Source organism: Leptonychotes weddellii, chromosome 2, assembly GCF_054177405.1.
Source record: "Leptonychotes weddellii isolate Sample4059 chromosome 2, ASM5417740v2, whole genome shotgun sequence".
NCBI classification, from domain to species: Eukaryota; Metazoa; Chordata; class Mammalia; order Carnivora; family Phocidae; genus Leptonychotes; species Leptonychotes weddellii.
The window spans coordinates 44803788-44823302 of record NC_138370.1 but is presented as its reverse complement, the minus strand read 5'-3'; the positions used below and the strand labels follow the sequence as shown (position 1 = coordinate 44823302).

At 38.1% G+C, this 19515-nt stretch overlaps 2 protein-coding genes across 2 annotated transcripts; both read left to right on the top strand.

Moving 5' to 3' along the window:
* The first annotated feature begins 1902 nt into the window (after nt 1-1902).
* Nucleotides 1903-5710, top strand: LOC115939424 (beta-defensin 43-like). Its single transcript, XM_031023785.2, has 2 exons — nt 1903-2149; nt 5556-5710. Exons 1-2 carry the CDS (start codon nt 2092-2094, stop codon nt 5708-5710), a joined length of 213 nt encoding a protein of 70 aa, XP_030879645.1. The 5' UTR covers nt 1903-2091.
* Nucleotides 5711-12212: 6502 nt separating this feature from the next.
* Nucleotides 12213-14513, top strand: DEFB134 (defensin beta 134). The gene is made up of 2 exons (XM_031023786.2): nt 12213-12270; nt 14123-14513. Exons 1-2 carry the CDS (start codon nt 12213-12215, stop codon nt 14263-14265), a joined length of 201 nt encoding a protein of 66 aa, XP_030879646.1. The 3' UTR covers nt 14266-14513.
* Nucleotides 14514-19515: the final 5002 nt, after the last annotated feature.

Below are 19515 nucleotides of genomic sequence, written 5' to 3'. Positions count from 1 at the left end.
CAGCTGTGGAGTCTCCTGTTTTTCAGGATCGTCCCCCATACTTGGACCTTGTCAAACAGCATGAGTAGCTTGGCTCGTGCCAAAGAAGAAAAGAAATAATTGATGTATTAAGGACTGCAAAGCTTTCAATACTACTAGTAGAGGGAGGGGATGTAGACAATAAACACTTGATTATAAATTATTTATTAAGTATTTAGTGCCTTTCTGGAGAGGTATGTCCAATAAAACCCAGTAATTCCTAGTTCTAATTTACTATCTCATGGTAAATCAACTCCTTTCTACTTCTCCTGTGACAATTTGTACATTGATAACTTGATGGCTATCTGATTTTCTTCTCTGTGTTCTGTATTTGTCAATGTGCCTTTTTTTTTTTCCTGAGGCCCTAAGCAATTTGGTGATAAGCTACCTTTCAACACTCACCTGGTACACACCAACCCACCCCCAGAATGCAGTGAACCTTCTTCCCATCCTTCCTTTGATGTCCCTGATTGCCAGCCCATGGATCACACAATGTTCTTGGGCCTCCTGAGCAGCCTTTCAAGCCCACCTTCTGGCCCCAGATTTACCTGGATGGGAAATAGGTATTTATAGAAAACGTCAAAGTATCACTGAAAATTCTGCCCTCAGTATTCCATAAGGGAACTCGATGACTTGTGCTCATATATTTGATTTCTTTGCAATGTAAGCTATACTTCCAAAGTTTTTCCTCATGATCAAGAAGGCAAGAATTCCAAGACACATAAGAAAAATCAGTAACTTCTGAATTTATAATCAGAGATGTTAAAGACTCCAGGTCAGACAAATTTAAGTAAGTGGAGCAGTCCTCAATAACCAGCACACACCCCAATGACCCTAAAATCCCACTGTGACTTTTTAGGGTGCTGGGAGATGCTTATTCCCAAGTACCACTGTCCCAGCAATTTCAGAGGAGAAAAAAACATGAACCCAGACTTAGGGAAAGTCATCCCCAGAGCTTCCAGCACCCTCACTGGCTTAGGCTAAGACTTTTGAGGTTTACCTCTTTCAAGACCTATGATAATAGCACCACGAGCCTCCACCAATCCCATATCCTGAGTCAGCTCAAGAAGTCATTTTCAAAGTCTCAGTAGCCAGGGAAGACCTTCTCCAATAAGGAAACTGTGTGTCGCATTCACTGAAACCCTGAAATAGAAGCAGTACCCAGAGGAAGCCACAGCAGAAAGGAGCTGGAGTAAGACCATCTAAAAAAATAGAAACATCAAATAAGATCAAGAGTGTGAATGCACTTTGCAGTTTCTAAAATTGGTATTTTTACTGTGCCTTCTCTAAGCATTCCCTAAGCCACCCAAACTACTCTGGCGTTCCCTTATGTTCATGTCGTTCGTGTCTGTGAGGTCATTTATGCCACTTTGTCAGCCATATGCTCGTGTTGCATTGCCATTGATTTTTCTGTATTACTTGCTGTCCTAAGTGCATCAAAGGTCCACTCTTTCTTTTTGATTCCTCTCACATTACATATAACTGTGATGTGTAAACAATTTGTATTACCTAAGACTTTAGATATAAAAATGAGTCAGTTTTATTCAGGTAGTTGGACAGAAGGCAATCAAATAGAAGTTTTTTTTAATCTCTCAGTAGCCTGTATATGGTTTTAAATGTAATTTCATTGCTTAAGTCTGGTAAGATACATTCCAAAAAATATTTATAAATAGACATGCTGTTATAATAGTGTTTCTCCTCCTGTTATTGAGGAAATAAATTGAATACTTTAACTCTGGAAATGCCTTAACCTTTACAGTTCTGCCAGGAGCCATAAGATAATGGTTTTTCATAGACTTTCTCTTCTTCCTTCACTATGGCTGCCCCTCTTCTGTAAGTGTTGTGCATCCTACTGTCTTTGCCTACAACCTGTCAACATTTGACAAATGTACTTTGAATGACTGATAGTCATGTCCATTGCATGCTGTCTCCTGATATGAAGGCTCATTGGAACACAGAAATGTTCTTGCTACTAAAAGGTTCAGTAATCATACAGCAACTCATCTCTTGGGTACTAAATATACAAAGAAGTTCTCTTCATCACAGCTACTGATTCTCTCCAGTTATTCAACCATGAGGGTCTTGCATTCCATCCTTGGAGTCCTTGCTTTGCTGTCCATAGTTCCTCAAGGTAAGACAGAAATCTTTCATTCCAGAGATATGAAAATATAAATGAGAGAGAATAAAAGGTCTTCCAAGAATTTGAAAATAAATTAGTCAGGTGCAGATCGTACCACACAATGAAGAATGTCAGAGGAGTGCTTTGGCCCTAACAGGAATGGAGAGTTGATGCTAAGGACAGATTCATAAGGTGGTCCCCTTCAGTGATTTCACTTATTTTGAACTCTAACTTAAGGACTATTGTTTGATCCAAAGATGGTGAGAGGATGTTCACAGAACACAGGAAACTTGGGAAATTGAAACAATGGAAGTGAGTGATGATTAGAATGGCCAAGGGTGAAGAGGAGGCTGCCCCATCATTATCTGTGGTTCACAGAACTCTGATCACCAATCTTGGTAAGGGCCTCAGTAGAAATGACTTTGGGTATGATGGGAATTAAGATTCCATCTTAACACTATCCAGATGACCAGTTATACAGACATATTATTGAATAATCAATCTAACCTTCCCAAGTTAATTTTTAAATCCACCAATAATATATAATAAAAATATATTAATCATTGGATTTATAAATGGGGTTTATATTATTATCTATGGACTTACCTATCTCTTCTGATGCACCCACTACCTTAGAGCACATTTTAATAGCTGGCAATTCAAGATTCCCCTCATTGTTCTTGTTTTTTTATGTATTTTTAATGAGATAAAATTCACTCTTTTAAAGTATACCATTTCAGTGGTTTCCTATATATTCATAAAGTTGTGCAACCATCACCACTATCTAATTCCAGAATATTTCATCACCCCATAAAGAAACTCCATGTTCATTAACAGTCATTCCCCATCCTCCCCTCCCTTCAGACCCTGGCAGCCACTAATCTACTTCCTGTCTCTATCAATTTACCTATTCTGGATATTTAATATAATCATACAATACGTGACCCTTAGAGTCTGTTTTCTTTCACTTGGCATGTTTTTCAAAATTCATCCATGTAGCATGCTTCAGTGCTCAATTTCTTTCAATTGATGAATGGTTTTCTATTGAATCGATACATTACCTTTTACTCATCCATTCATCAGTTAATGGACATTTGGATTGTTTCTACTCTGGAGCTATTATGAATGATGTGCTGTGAACACTTATAGCCAAGTTTTTTTGTGGACATATTTTCAATTCTTTTGAGTATATAACTTGGAATAGAATTGCTGTGTTATACAATAACTATGTTTAGGGCCACCTGCGTGGCTCAGTCGATTAAGCATCTGACTCTTGATTTTGGCTCAGGTTATGATCTCGGGGTCCTAGGATCGAGCCCTGAGTCGGGCTCCCCACTCAGTGTGCAGTCTGCTTGTCTCCCTCTCCCTTTGCCCCTCCCCCTGCTCGCTCTCTCAAATAAATCAATCTTTTTTAAAAATAACTATGTTTAACTTTCTGAGTAATTGTCAAACAATTTTCCACAGCTGCATGCTTCATCTTATAATCCCGCCAGCTGTGCATGAAGGTCCAATTTCTCCACATCTTCACCAACATCTGCTATAGTCTGTCTTTGTTATTATCATTATCCTAGTTGCTATAGCAATATCTCATTGTAGTTTTAATTTGCATTTAATTTGCTACTTAATGATGTTGATCATCTTTTCATGTTTTATGGGCCATTTTTATATCTTCTTTGTAGAAATGTCTATTCAACTCCTTTACTCCTTTTTTAATTAGGTTGTCTTTTATTATTGAGTTGCCAGTTCTTTGTATATTCTGGACCCTAAACCTTTATCAGACATAGGTTTGCAAATATCCTCTCCCATTCTGTGAGGGTTTTTCTTTTTTTTTACATTTTACTGTAAATGCTTGCTGTACCAGTGAGTATGTTTTCAGGTTCAAGCAACAAGCAACAAACAACTCAGATTCAACTGGCTTAAACAATAAAGAAAATATATTATTGCACATAAGAAGTCCAAAGGTCAGACAATTCTGAAATTGGCTAATGCAGCAGATCATCCACACTGTCAAGTATTGGAAAAGAGTCAGATTTATCCTTGACTAGATTTTCCTATGGTCGCAAGATACCTGTCACTGTTCTGAACATCATATCCAGATCCACCACATTACACCAGAGTAAAAGGAGTACATTTCTTCATTATTGACAAGGAATACTTTCTCAGAAGTTCCCCAGAAATGAATTGCATACCCACCCTCAAACTAATCACTGGCAAAGAAATAGAGAACACTATCATTGGCTTAAACTAATACAGATTTATGCCTAGGATATCTAGAAGAATGGTAGATAACCAAACATTAGGGTTCTGGCTGCAGGAAAACATATATTAGGATTCTGTCACCTAAGCACATATATCTATACGCTATTGTTTAGTTTTGTCACCTTGCTTTACAATTTATATAAATGAAATGATATTGTAACTGGCTTACTTTACTCCATACGACATGCATGAAATTCAAATATGTTGCTGTGTACAACTGAAGTTCATTAGTTTTTATTCCTATATAGTGTTCCATCATAGTAATATGCCACAGTATACTTATTCATTTTACTGTTGATGAACATTTAGATTGTTTCTAGGATTTGGCTGCTATAAATACTATTATTGCTATGAATTTTTGCTCAATGATTCTTGTTGTATATGTGAACACATACTTATCAGATATATACCTAGGAATTAAACTTTTTTCATAGAACATGTGTATCTTCAACTTTGGGAAATAATGCCAAAGAGTTTCCCAAGTTTTCCTATGTGACACCGAGAGAGCGAGAGAGAGAGAGAGAAACCAAAGTGAGAAATTATGACTTATGGGAGTTTATGCAATCTTAGAAATTTCCTCAGTGAAGGAGACATGGCTTTGAGCCCAAATGTACTGGACAGTTAGAACCAAGACTCAGCTTCCTCTGTTCCCTTATTCTCAGTTGATGATTTCTTTTTATTTCACCAAGAAAGTAAAAGTACCAAGAGATAACTTCCTCATTTTCCCACCACCATATGCCTTCACCTAATTTTATCTTACTCTGCCTTCTCTCCATTCTGATTTAAGGTTAACCCCTCCACTTTCAACTAGATTTTTATCCCCACTCACTTTTTAAAGACTTCACTCGTGAAGTCAAACATTGTTTCTTGCATCATGAATCCCCCCCTAAACAGATTATTCATTTTACACAGAAATATGCCATAACAGTTCTCATCGAAAACTCTCCTCTTCAGCTCACTGCCCCATTTACCTACCCTATGGAAAAGATCTTCATTAATCTTTATTCAGTATCTCTGCTTTTGTCTTCTGTATTTTTTTCTGTTACTTTTTTCTGAGAAAGTTCTCTACTGATGTTTTAATTTATCATAGAACACTTTAGACATTAAAAGATAAAAATAAAAAATATAACCTAATATAATTTTTTTTCTCTTTTCAAAGCCAGGACCTCATTTTTTAAAGACACATGCTCTTTAGAAACCTATAACTGCAGAATGAAGTGCAATGCTGATGAACGTGCAATCAGATACTGCTCTGACTGGACCATCTGCTGCAAATGGAGGAAAACTAAACTTAAGAAAAAAAAGAAGTGGTAGGGACACCTGGGTGGCTCAGTCAGTTAAGCAGCTGCCTTTGGCTCAGGTCATGACCCCGGGGGTCCTTCATGATTTCAGGGTCCTGGGATCAAGTCCCACATTGGGCTCCTTGTTCAACGGGGAGACTGCTTCTCCCTCTGCCTGCTGATTCCCCTGCTTGTGCTCACTCACTCTCTGTCTCACTCTCTGACAAATAAATAATAAAATCTTAAAAAAAAAAGAAGTGGTGAAATGTCCAACTCCATCTTCTTCAGATTCCAGGAAAAGAAACTGAAAGTGTTTAAAACTCTCTTTTCTATACAAGGATAATTAATATGAAGGATAAATGAAATTCGTGATAATTATATGTTTAAATGGTAAGGTTAAAGTAAATATGAATTTTATGAAGGCTTACACTCTTTTCATGTGTGTGCTTTTACATTAACTTCCTTCATTTATATCCACTACCATGTTGTTGTTTCATCTATAATACTCTATCTCAGCCCCATAATGTACCGTCTGATCTTTGGCAAGTTCTAGAGTCTCTCTCTACATCAGTTTCCTTATCTACAAAATGAGATAACAATAGTACTTACATCATGGTGTTAGGAGAATTATATTAGTAGATGTGAAGTTCTTAAGCAGTGCCTGACCCCAGTGTAAGCTCCGTGTTAACTGTAATTTCATGGGACCAGAGAATGTGATCTGTTCTATAGCTTTTTGGAATTTATTGAATCATTCTTTGTGATCTAAGATAAAATTGATATCTGTTAAAATTTCATGTGGTCTTGAAAATAAGGTATATTTTCTACTTGTGAGATATACAATCTTATATAACCAATATATTTATTCAACACTATTATATTTCAATAATCTAGGACTGGAACACTGGTAGTGAGGACTAAGAAGAAAGAAGAGATTCGGGATGGATTTCAGAAGTAGGATTGATAGAATTTATTTTTTTTTGACACATTGAAGTAAAACTTTTATTTTTTTAATTAACATATATTATTTGTTTCAGGGGTACAGGTCAGTGTTTCATCAGTCTTACACAATTCACAGAGCTCACCATAGTACCTACCCTCCCCAGTGTCCATCACCCAGTCACCCCATCCCTCCCATCCCCCATCCCGCAACCCTCAGTTTGTTTCCTGAGATGAAGAGTCTCTTATGGTTTGTCTCCCTCTCTGGTTTTGTCTTGTTTCATTTTTCCCTCCCTTACCCTATGATCCTCTGTCTTGTTTCTCAAATTTTTCATATCAGTGAGATCATACGATAATTGTCTTTCTCTGATTGACTTATTTCGCTCAGCATAATACCCTCTAGTTCCATCCACATCATTGCAAATGGCAAGATTTTGTTTTTTTGATGGCTGCATAATATTCCTGTGTGTGTGTGTGTATCACATCTTCTTTATCCATTCATCTGTTGATGGACATATGTGCTATTTCCATAGTTTGGCTATTGTGGACATTGCGGCTATAAGCATTGGGGTGCACGTGCCCCTTCGGATCACTACATTTGTATCTTTGGGGTAAATACCCAGTAGTGCAATTGCTGGGTCGTAGGGTAGCTCTATTTTCAACCTCTTGCAATTGCTGGGTCGTAGGGTAGCTCTATTTTCAACTTTTTGAGGAATCTCCATACTGTTTTCCAGAGTGGCTGCAACAGCTTGCATTCCCACCAACAGGGTAGGAGGGTTCGCCTTTCTCATCCCCACCAACATCTGCTGTTTCCTGATTTGTTAATTTTAGCCATTCTGACTGGTGTGAGGTGGTATCTCATTGAGGTTTTGATTTGGATTTCCCTGATGCCAAGTGATGTTGAGCACTTTTTCATGTGTCTGTTGGCCATTTGGATGTCTTCTTTGCAGAAATGTCTATCCATGTCTTCTGCCCATTTCTTGATTGGATTATTTGTTCCTTGGGTGTTGAGCTTTATAAGTTCATTATAGATTTTGGATACAAGCCCTTTATCTGATATGTCATTTGCAAATATCTTTTCCCATTCTGTCGGTTGTCTTTTGGTTTTGTTGATTGTTTCCTTAGGATTTTGATGGATTCCTGTCTCACATTTAGGTCTTTCATCCATTTTGAGTCTATTTTTGTGTGTGGTGTAAGGAAATGGTCCAGTTTCATTCTTCTGCATGTGGCTGTCCAATTTTCCCAACACCATTTGTTGAAGAGACTGTCTTTTTTCATTGGACGTTCTTTCCTGCTTTGGATTGACAGAATTTAGTGGCCATAGGACATAATGAGAAGAAGGTATGAAAGATGATACTGTGATTTCAAAGCTGGCAGAGATGGTTAGCAATACAGCTCACTAAACTGAAGAGGCCAGAAGAGAAAGTAGGTTAGGAGAAGGGGGAGAGTCAATAGGAGATGTTTCAGCATAATGGAGTCATGCAGAGGATATGGTTATCAGTCCACTGGGCACATTTGCAAAAGTGTAACTTTATTTTTTTTAATAAATGAACCTAATTCCTATTATGAACCTCATTCCTCCTGGTCACAGAAACTTAAACTCGGTGTATTCAGAGTTGCTTCTTTTCTCTAAATTTTTTGTAAGTTCAAGAGGACTTAAACAGTGGTAAGACATCTGAGAGAGCATTGATTATGTTAACATTACCAACATAATCATCATTCCTGCTTGGTCTTCGGTCCCTAGCCAATGTATAACTGCTAAGTTGCTTCTTGTTTTTCATAAAATTCTTAAAACTCTTTGGGTGAGGCTCATTCTTTAATGTATGGGATGATTCTGCCACTCCAGCATCATTCTAGTTTACCAGACGTTCCAGTGGGAATAGTTGTTGTTCCACCACATCCATGGTGATGTCAGTCATACAAGGGTTCTACTATTACTCTCTTCCCACACTGGGAGAACCTGTGTGAGGGAAGGGGGACCAATGCTGTGAGACTACCTCAGACCTATCTACCATTGAAAACCAGTCAATCAGTGTGCTACGCTATGGTCTTGCCACCTCACTGAGCTCCATTCACATAAAGAAACACCAGTGCACCTTGCCATCAGACTACCCAGAGCTTCTATCCTCCATTACCTCCTCCCATTTCCCTTGCCTCCCACTATATGAAACCCAAGACTGGAGAGAAAAACAGGGACACCCCTCCCCCTCACTCTGTGTACTGTTCATCTTCCTTCACTCCTATTCTATCCCTCTTCCTCTACCTTATTCAAGACTTGGTTTAGGGAATGAATAAGCTCTTAATTCATCTGCACTCTCCAAAATCTATCATAAAATCCGAATCCAAGAGTTCCTTCCAGTGCCCAAAAGAACATAGTCTTTTTTTTTTTTTAATTCAATTTAGTTAACATATAGTGTACTATTCGTTTCAGGGGTAGGATTTAGTGATTTATCAGTTGCATATAACACCCTGTGCTCATTCCATGAAGTGCCCTCCTTAATGCTCATCACCCAGTTACCCCATACACCCTCTCCCCTCCCCCACAAGCAACCCTCAGTTTGTTTCCACCCCTTTTGGGGCCATCCCCTGCTTGCTCTGTTCTCACAGGTCTGTGCCAACTCTGTATCTTTCTCATGCCTCCAGAATGCACTGAACAGCTGTGCAGATTGCTCACTGCACAACCCTAGGGGGCACCATTCACAGAGGCAATGAGGTGCATTGCACAACAGTACATAATGGCTTGGGGGCCCCCTTCCATACTTCATACACTTTCTTTGTCATGTCAGAGTACCTCAAAGACTTCCCTGAGTTGGCAGTTCTGAGTTCCTTTCCCCATTTGTGAGAGAGTCTTGCACAGAGACATATTTCTCTATTATAAGAAAACAAAAGTTCATTATGACAAGTGGGAATTAATGCATGTCTCAGTATTGGGGAGAAGTTTGAGGAATGGTGAGGAGAGGGGAACCATGGAGCATATAGGCCTTACATGAAGGGTAACTTCTATTCAGTTCTAGCAGATTCTTGCCATGCAAGGGATGCCAAAAGAATGTTGCTATATCTTCTGATTTATTTGATAGAAGTAGAAATCTGGATTTTAGGGGCATCTGGCTGGCTCAGTCAGTAGAGCCTAGAACTCTTTTTTTTATTTTTTACCTTCCTTAAGTTCTTTTAATTTAAAATCAATTAATTAACATATAGTGTATTATTAGTTTCAGAGATAGAGTTTAGTGATTCATCAGTTGCATTTAACATCCAGTGCTCTTTATAACACGTGCCCTCCTTAATGCCCGTCACCCAGCTACCCTATCCCCCAACCCCCTCCAGCAACCCTCAGTTTGTTCCCTATAATTAAGAGTCTTATGATTTGCCTCCCTCTCTGTTTTTATCTTACTTTATTTTTCCTTCTCTTCCCCTATGTTCATCTGTTTTGTTTCTTAAACTCCACATATGAGTGAATTCATATGATATTTGTCTATCTCTGACTGACCTATTTTGCTTAGCATAATACCCTCTAGTTCCATCCACATTGTTGCAAATAGTAAGATTTCATTCTTTTTGATGGCTGAATAATATTCCATTGTAAATACACACACACACACACACACACACACACCAGATTTTCTTTATCCATTCATCTGTCCATGGACATCTGGACTCTTTCCATACTTTGGTTATTTTGAACATAGTCTTTTGACATGCAGAAGTCTGCTCTTTCTCTCTTTTTGAGGGGAAAAGGTACACATTGTTCAGAATATAATATTGGTGAATTAAGTGTTTTAGACTTTTGAAAACGGGGGGGAAAACAGATGAAATATGTTTTTTTTAATATTCTTAAAATCAAAATCTAACAAATTAGTAAGAAATTTCCCAAGCAAAATTCAGGTGTAGGGTAGGCAACTTCTAAGATGGCTTTCAATGATTCCTGCCTCCTGGTATCCATGCTTTTATGTAATCCTTTCCTATTGAGCCAATCACTTCTAATAGATAGTATAGAGTTGACTCTTGAACAACATGGTTTGAACTACATGGCTCCACTTACACACAGATTTTTTTCAATAAATATATAGGAGGGGTGCCTGGGTGGCACAGTCTGTTAGGCATCCGACTCGGTTTCAACTCAGGTCATGATCTCAGGGTAGTGAGATAGAGCCCTCATGGGGTTCTGCACTCAGCTGGGGGTCTGCTTGAGATTCTCTCCCTCTCCCCCTGCCCCTTCACCACCTCCCCTATGCTCTCTCTCTCTCTTCAAATAAATAAATCTTAAAAAAAAAAAAAGATGTGGTATATATACAATGCAATATTATTCAGCCATAAAAAAAAGGAGGAAACCCTGCTATTTGTAACAACATGGAAAAACCTAGAGGATATTATGCTAAGTGAAAAAAGCCATATATAGACAAATACTGTATGATCTCACTAACATATGAAATCTCAAAAAAATCAAACTCATAGAACTAGAAGGTAAAGTGGTAACTGCCAGAATTTGGAAAGTGGGGGAAATGGAGAGATGTTAGCCAAAGCAAACAAATTTTCAGTTATAAGATGAATAAGTTCTGAGGATCTAATGTACAGTATGGTGACTCCAGTTAATAAAATAATGTATACTTGAAATTTGCTTAGAAAGTAAATCTTACCTATACTCACCACCAAAAAAAAAAAATTGTAACTATTTGAGGTGATGGATGTGTTAATTAGTTTGATTGTGATAATCATTTCACAATGTATATGTACTTCAAATCATCACATTTGATTGTTTAAACATAAACAATTTTTATTTGCTAATTATACTTCAATAAACCTGGGGAAGAAAAGTTATAAAGAATGGTTGGGGTAACAGATATGTTCACTATCTTGAATGTGATGATGGTTTCAAAAAAGTATATGTGTCAAAACTTATCAAATTGTACACTTTAATATTTAAATTTTTATGGCATTTATATCTCAATAAAGTTTTTTAAAATAGTGATAGCTATTAAAAAAGACCTTGACAGAATATTATGCAACTTTGAAAAATATCACTTATGAAGAATTTTAATGAGACAAAAAATACTTATGGTATATATCATGTTAGAAAAGCAGGATATCTGATTACAAGTATATGATACAGAACTATTCATAACAAAATATTAAATAATAAACTAGGCATACCTAAAACTTTCTTAAGAAACACATGGGTTGTTTCTGAGAGATGGGGCTCAAGTGTTAACTTTTCCTTCTTTGTAATTTTTAATATTTTATAAATTGTCCAAAATTAACATTTAATTTTTGTAGTAACAAAAAATTATGTTTGTTTACTTAAAAAAAGAAAAAGTATAGTTCTCAGGTCTCCACTAGTACCTTTGGAAAATCCAGGTCGGGGAGCAGTGCCTTTGTCAATAGGAAAAGCTGTCAAAGGGGGAAAGGGCCGTCAGTTTTTTCCACACATAAGCATCACCAGCTTCTCTGCCTCAGGGAAGATCAGTGTAGCATATCTACCTGGAGCAGGGCATACCCCAGACCTGAGAGGTTTGTATGGGAGGGCGTGCTCAACCTTCCCTTTCTGCACTCTGACAGCCAGAGTCAGACCCTGCCACCGGCCTCCTCAACGGAGGCTCTCAGCCATGAAGCCTCTCCTCATTGTGCTTGTCTTGCTCTTCTTTTGGGACCCAGTGGTGGCAGGTAAAATGGGAATTTTCTGGTGCGGGGGGGCAGGTCATTTGTCTAGAAGAGCAATTCCACTAAGCAAACCTATGAATGTCTTCCCACCATGGACCCTTCTATTTTCAAAGCGGAAACAGCATCAACCGGTCTGACATTAGCAAGACCTAAGCTTGAATCTTGGCTCTCCAACTTTTGTTAGCCATGCAGCTTTAAGCAAAAGTCTAATCTTCTCTGAATCTTAGTTTCTTCATTCACAAAGTGGCAATAATACTAATCTCAGCGTCTTGTAAGGATTAAGTGTGATAATGTATAGAATAGGCCTGTACATCACACGTAGGGTACCAGGCTCATGAGAGCTATCATTATATCATCATTAATAATACCCCATCCTGTTTTGCCACTATTGTTTTGTCCCTAAGTGAGGAACATGTCTAGGCATAATAGTCAAAACCAACAAATAGTGATAACACAATTTGTTAAGCTTTCTAATTTGCTGAAATTGCTTATAGTAAATTCATTATTTGTAGATGCCTTAGATACATGGAGAAACAGATTTGGAATGGCTTGTTCCAAGAGAATTAATAAGCTTTATGTGCTAAAAGAAATGTCTGATCAGATGAGATAGCAGGTAGAGAGACATGAGAGAGAGCACTGACTGGTCTTATAGTTTAGCTTGACCATATTCATTACTGACTTTAAAAATCCCTTCTTGAATATTCTCTTCACTCAGGGCTACTGAGTCAGTTCAAATCCAGATGTTATAGGATCCCATTTAATTTCTCATCCTCCCTCAAGTAACCTCTAGGCAGATGAACCAGATTTTTGGGTCATGTGACTCAATAGGCTGGATTTAAGAATCCATACAATCCGGGCCTCTTGAAGCTGCTGATGGGACCAATTCCATTATGGTTTACAGCAATGCATTCATGGCCTCTAGACTTCCAACTAGATAGTCTACAATATTGCCTTTAGTGCCTTATGCATTCCCAAAGCTCATCATTTCCGTAGGAATTTCTTATCTTGTTATGCAGACCACTACGCTTCATCTTCTCAGGCTTTCATCTTTTTTTTTTTTTTTGCATGTTAGGAACACCTCTTATTTTTTTTTTTATTGCCATGTATTTTTGTTATTATTAACATATAATGTATTATTTATTTCAAGGGTACAGGTCTGTGATTCATCAGTCTTACACAATACACAGCGCTCACCACAACACATATCCTCCCCAATGTCCATCACCCAGCCATCCCATCCCTCCTACCCCCCTCCACTCCAGCAACCCTCAGTTTGTTTCCTGAGATTAATAGTCTCTTGTGGTTTGTCTCCCTCTCTGGTTTCATCTTGTTTCATTTTCTCCTCTCTTCCCCTATGACCCTCTGCCTTGTTTCTCAAATTCCACATATCAGTGAAATTATATGATAATTGTTTTTCTTTGATTGACTTATTTTGCTTAGCATAATACCCTCTAGTTCCATCCACGTTTTGATGGCTGCATAATATGCCAGTGTGTGTGTGTGTGTGTGTGTGTGTATACAACATCTTCTTTATCCATTCATCTGTTGATGGACAAATGGGCTCTTTCCATAGTTTGACTCTTGTGGACATTGCTGCTATAAACATTGGGGTGCACCTGTCCCTTCGGATCACTACATTTCTATCTTTGAAATATAGCCACATTGGAATTTAGGGTTTCAATGTATGAATGGAGGGGGAGGGGGAGGAAAGCTGTAGTTATTTTTTTTTTTCAATTATAGAACCAAACATTATAATCAAGTCTCCTTGGAATCTAGTTTGATAAAAATGGAAGTACCAATTCTACAGTCCAGAAAGACCCATAGTGAATTACCTTTCCATTCATTTTCTTTCCAGGCTTGAATCCACTGGCATCAGAAATGCACAGGAAATGCTATGGGAATGGTATCTGCAGACTTGAGTGCTCTACAAGTGAAATGTTAGTTGCCTACTGTATGTTTCAACTGGAATGCTGTGTCAAAGGAAACCCAGACCCCTGACAAGAGAAGCCAGAGAATGCCAATGAACTTGAAAGTCCTCGACATCCTTTCCACCATCTTTCACACAGCAAGGGAATTTAGATTACACTGTGACACTGTCATGTGCCCACAGCTGTGGGTTTTTAGCATTTTTTAAATAAGCCATCAGAATCTTAGGATTTTGCATTTGAAAAGCTGAGCTGCTGCCTTCCTCAAGACAGCTAAGCTTCTCATGAAAACTTAGGATATATTTTATCTCTCTTTCCTCATAGAAAGGTTGTCTTAATTATTTATAGAGGCTTTGAGTTACAGAAATATCTTTTTACACCTAAGCTTTACCCTTCCATCCCTTCAGCTCTCCATTCACTTTCTCTTTGGACTGTGCATCTTAGAGAAACAGATCTGCCCTAGGCCCTGATGACCTTGTATGCTTCTCACATAGACTGCATAGACAAGGCTTAACTGCAGGTTGGCCGAAGTCTTGACTGAGTCTGACCATGTAGTTCTTCTTGAAACACAGGAAAAAGGCCATGTTGTAATGGGCAGTCATGAAGCAGGTTCTCAGCCACCTCCCTGGTCTCATGAAGTGAAAGCATGGGACTTTCCACCTCAACCTCCTCAGGTTCAGCTACAGGCTATCAGACCACTTGGCTATCATTTACAGTTGACTCCTCAGCAGCAGAGGGGCCCAACATCTCTGCTACCCATCATCTGGCCCCTTTGGTTGGGTTCATCCTGTGGCCCTAGGAGCTAACACCATGCTGATCTTACTTTGCTGTGTATGTAAGTAATACATTTTCTAAGTTCATTTGGACTCACCGTTTTCTTTCCCAGTCAACCTTATGAAGGTGTGGTAGGCAAACCTACAACTTCTCCTGTCAGGAAATGAACTCTGTTATTAAAAATGGTAGCTGCAAACTGTTTTATTCTTTTGATACAAAGTGTGTATATTACACAAGCAACCTCTAGCTTTTCTGGGCTCCTGTAAATATGGAACTGAAAAGAAATTGGTTAACTATGGCTAGTCTCTGTACATGGACACATCCAAAAGAAATTTAATTCTAAGATCAAAAGCCTTCTTTAAAATAATGTATTTACCAAATATCTCAGTAAAGCAACAAAATGTGGAAGGGTATTGTCACAATTTAGAGCAAACTTCCTTCAAAATTCTTTTCAGATACCACTCCCTGACATCCCACTCATCAGTGGCAAAACTGCACTCTCTAAAAATAATACATGGTTTCCATCAATAGATGAATGGATAAAGAAGTGGTGTGTGTGTGTGTATGTGTGTGTGTGTATAGTATATATATAATACATAGTAATATATAGATATATAATGTATATACCACTTCTTTATACATATAAAATATATAAAATATATCTATATTATATATGTAATATATATAAAATATATATGTAATATATATATATATATACACATTGGAATATTAGTCATAAAAAAGAATAAAATCTTGCCATTTGTGACAATATGGGGGGACCTAGAGGGTATAATGCTAAGTGAAATAAGTCAGACAGAAAAAGATAAATACCATATGATTTCACTTATATGTGGAATCTAAAAAACAAAACAAATGAACAAACAAAACAGACTCTTAAATACACGGAACAAACTGGTTGCCAGATGGGAGGTAGGTCGGGGGATGGGTGAAATAGATAAAGGTGATTAAGAGATATAAACTTCCAGTTATAAAACAAATAAGTCACAGAGATGAAAAATACAGCATAGCGAATATAGTCAATAATATTGTAATAATGTTGCAAGATGATATCTGGTGACTACACTTATCATGGTGAGCACTGAGTAATGTGCAGAATTGTTGAATCAATATGTTATACACCTGAAACTAATATAACATTGTATGTCAATTATACTTCAATAATAAATAAGAAAAAATAAAATAAAGAAAGAATAAAAGTGATACTTTTATTCTAGAAGTTGGAATAGAGATTCTGAGAAGACTCGAGAGCAAGTAAAAGCTCTGTCTTTAAGGAAATTCATTTTTACTTAGAACTGACTTAAATAAGAAGTGGAACTGACCTCTCTCAATTAGCCAAGGAGCTAATGAACTAGAATTGCCTTTAGAGATTCTGAGATGAGGGCAACAACCACAGAGATCGATTTTAACCTGGTCTTCTCCTTTCGCTCAGCTTATCTGGATTGGGACTGACTCTCTTCACCAGTTGCTTCCTGTGACCATAAGCCAAGAAGATAGAGACATCCTCTTCTCCCTCCTCTTCTCATATGTCACAGGATATTTGAATTTTTGAATGTGTCCTAAAATCAGTTAGAATATAAAAATGATCATGTATGGCTTGCTTAATTGGATCGGAATTCCATAAAGAGCAGGATGTTGATTTTCTGATGCTTTCTACTTCAGGACATTTATCATTCAGGATTTGCCTTTCAAATCCTATTAGCTTGCTTAAATATTGGAAACATCCATTTATTTGTGTATTTGCTTGAATGTGCAATTCATGCTCTTCTGAGTCAACAACTATGAATTATTTGCTTTACTCCAAAGAATTCATTCTCTTGTTGAGTTTTCTCAAATAGCTCTTTTGAATTATCAAGTAAATTGCAGATTTCTTTGTCTTTGGGTTTAGTTACTGGAGAATTATTGTGACCTTTTGTGATGTCATGTTTCCTTCATTCTTCATGTTCCTTGGAACTTTGTGTTGCTGATCTCACATCTCAAGTACCAGTGTCTTCCTCCAATCATTACTAGCTGCATTCAGATGGGAGACACTTTTTGTTAGTCTTGCTTATATCTGGGGCTTTCTCTGACCTTGTATGGATAGACCTGCTCCGTACTTCAAGTGCCCTGTTGTGGCAGAATTCTTATGTTTTTATGTCTTCTCTCAAAATTCAATGCACCAGACTGATGGCTAGAAAACTTGTTTTCCCAAAGGTAGAGCTACGGCCCAAAATGGTAATTTTTCCCTTGCCAAAGACTTTGCCTTCCCTACTGTGTGCACTCCCATCTGCCAGGGCTCATTCTTGCCACCACACTTAGAAGCAGACACAAGGAGCCAGCCACAGAGTGGGGAAATATGAGTTTGGCACTCAGGGAATTAGGGAAGCCTGCAGGCCAGGTGGCTACCACTACACATCTATTAGAATGACCAAAATTGAGAACATGGACAACAACAGTGCTGGCAAGGATGTGGAGTAACAGGAACTCTATCATTGCTGGTGGGAATGCAAATGGTACAGCCATTTCAGAAGACTGTTTGCGAGCTTCTTAAAAAACTAAACATACTCGGGGCACCTGGGTGGCTCAGTCAGTTAAGCGGCTGCCTTCGGCTCAGGTCATGATCCCAGAGTCCTGGGATCGAGCCCCGCATCGGGCTCCCTGCTCAGCAGGAAACCTGCTTCTCCCTCTCCCACTCCCCCTGCTTGTGTTCCCTCTCTTGCTGTGTCTCTCTCTGTCAGATAAATAAATAAAATATTAAAAAAAAAAAAACTAAACATACTCTGATCATATAATCCAGCTGTCACACTCATTGGTATTTATCCAAAGAAATTGATAAAACACAAAAACCTGCACATTCATGTTATTAGCAGCTTTACTGATAATTGCCATAACTCTAAGGGAACCATAACATCCTTCAGTAAGAGAATGGATAAATAAACTATAGTACATCCACAATGGAATATTATTCAGCACTAAAAACAAATGAGCCATCAAGCCGTGAAAAGACATGAAGGAGACTTAAATTCATATTGCTAAGTAAAAGAAGCCAATCTAAAATGGCTACATACCGTATGATTCCAACTATATGACATTCTGGACAAAGCAAAACTATGGAGACAATAAAAAGATCAGTGGTTTACAGAGGTTTCAAGGGAGGAAAAGATGAATAGATGGAGCACAGAAGATTTTTAGGGCAGGGAAAATACTCTGTATAATACATAATGATGGACACATGTCAATACATCCAAACCCACAGTACGTACAACATCAAGAGTAAAGCTTAGGGGTGCCTAGCTGGCTCAGTTGGAAGAGCATGCAACCTTGATCTCAGGGTCGTGAATTCAAGCCCTATGTTGAGCATAAAACTTACTTTAAAAAAAAAAAGTGGGGGCGCCTGGGTGGCTCCGTCGTTAAGCGTCTGCCTTCGGCTCAGGTCATAAACCCAGGGTCCTGGGATCGAGCCCCCGCATCGGGCTCCCTGCTCAGCGGGAAGCCTGCTTCTCCCTCTCCCACCCTCCCCCCGCTTGTGTTCCCTCTCTTGCTGTGTCTCTTTCTGTCAAATAAATAAAATTTTTTTTTTAAATTTAAATTTAAATTTTAAAAAAGAGTGAAGCTTAATGTAACCTACAAACTTCGGGCAATAATGATGTGTCCATGTAGATTAATCAGTTGTAACAAATGTATCATTCTTGTGCAGGATGTTGATAGCAGAGGAGGCTGGGCAGGGGAATGTGGGGGCAATGAGTAAACAGGAATCTCTGTACCTTCCACTCAATTTTTCGCTGAACCCAAAACTGCTCTTTTAATAATTACAATCTATTAAAATTTTTTAAAAAGAGGGAATGATACTGACATATCTGCTGATATATGCTACAACATGAATAAATCTCAAATGCATTATTTTTTTAAGATTTTATTTATTTATTTGACAGAGAGAGACCCAGCAAGAGAGGGCACACAAGCAGGGAGAGTGGGAGAGGGAGAAGCAGGCTTCCCGCCCAGCGGGGATCCTGACGCTGGGATCATGACCTGATGACCTGAGCCAAAGGCAGACACTTAACATCTGAGCCACACAGGCGCCCCTTCAAAAGCATTATGTTAAATTTAAAAAGCCGAATTTTACTGGTTACATGCTGTTGGAGTCCATTTTAATGCCATTCTGAAAATGGCAAAACTATAGGGTCAGGAGACAGGTCAGTGATTGCCAAGAATTGAGGGCAACAGGAGAGGTTTTCTACAAAAGCGTATGAAGGAATATGACACAATTGCTCTGTATGTTGGCTGTGGTGTGGTTACACAACTATATTTGTCAAAGCTTAAAAACGCACACTCTAAAAGAGGACATGTTTACTCAATGCATATTACTCCTTAAGAAAAATGAGTAAGAGGGTATAAAGTTTCTTTTTTTTAAAAAAAAGGAGTAAACATATCTTTATTTGCAGATGACACAACTTCTATGTAGAAAATCATAAAATGTAACTCAGAAATATTAGAATTGGTGAGTTTAGCAAAGTTACAGGATGAGAAGTTGTCATAAAATCAGTTGTGTTTT

Bases quoted from the DNA above. Each gene is read 5' to 3' on its own strand.
- LOC115939424 (XM_031023785.2), top strand. From the start codon at position 2,092: ATGAGGGTCTTGCATTCCATCCTTGGAGTCCTTGCTTTGCTGTCCATA. The intron at 2,150-5,555 runs GTAAGACAGAAA...CTCTTTTCAAAG, and splicing joins GCTGTCCATAGTTCCTCAAG to CCAGGACCTCATTTTTTAAA.
- DEFB134 (XM_031023786.2), top strand. From the start codon at position 12,213: ATGAAGCCTCTCCTCATTGTGCTTGTCTTGCTCTTCTTTTGGGACCCA. The intron at 12,271-14,122 runs GTAAAATGGGAA...TTTTCTTTCCAG, and splicing joins TTGGGACCCAGTGGTGGCAG to GCTTGAATCCACTGGCATCA.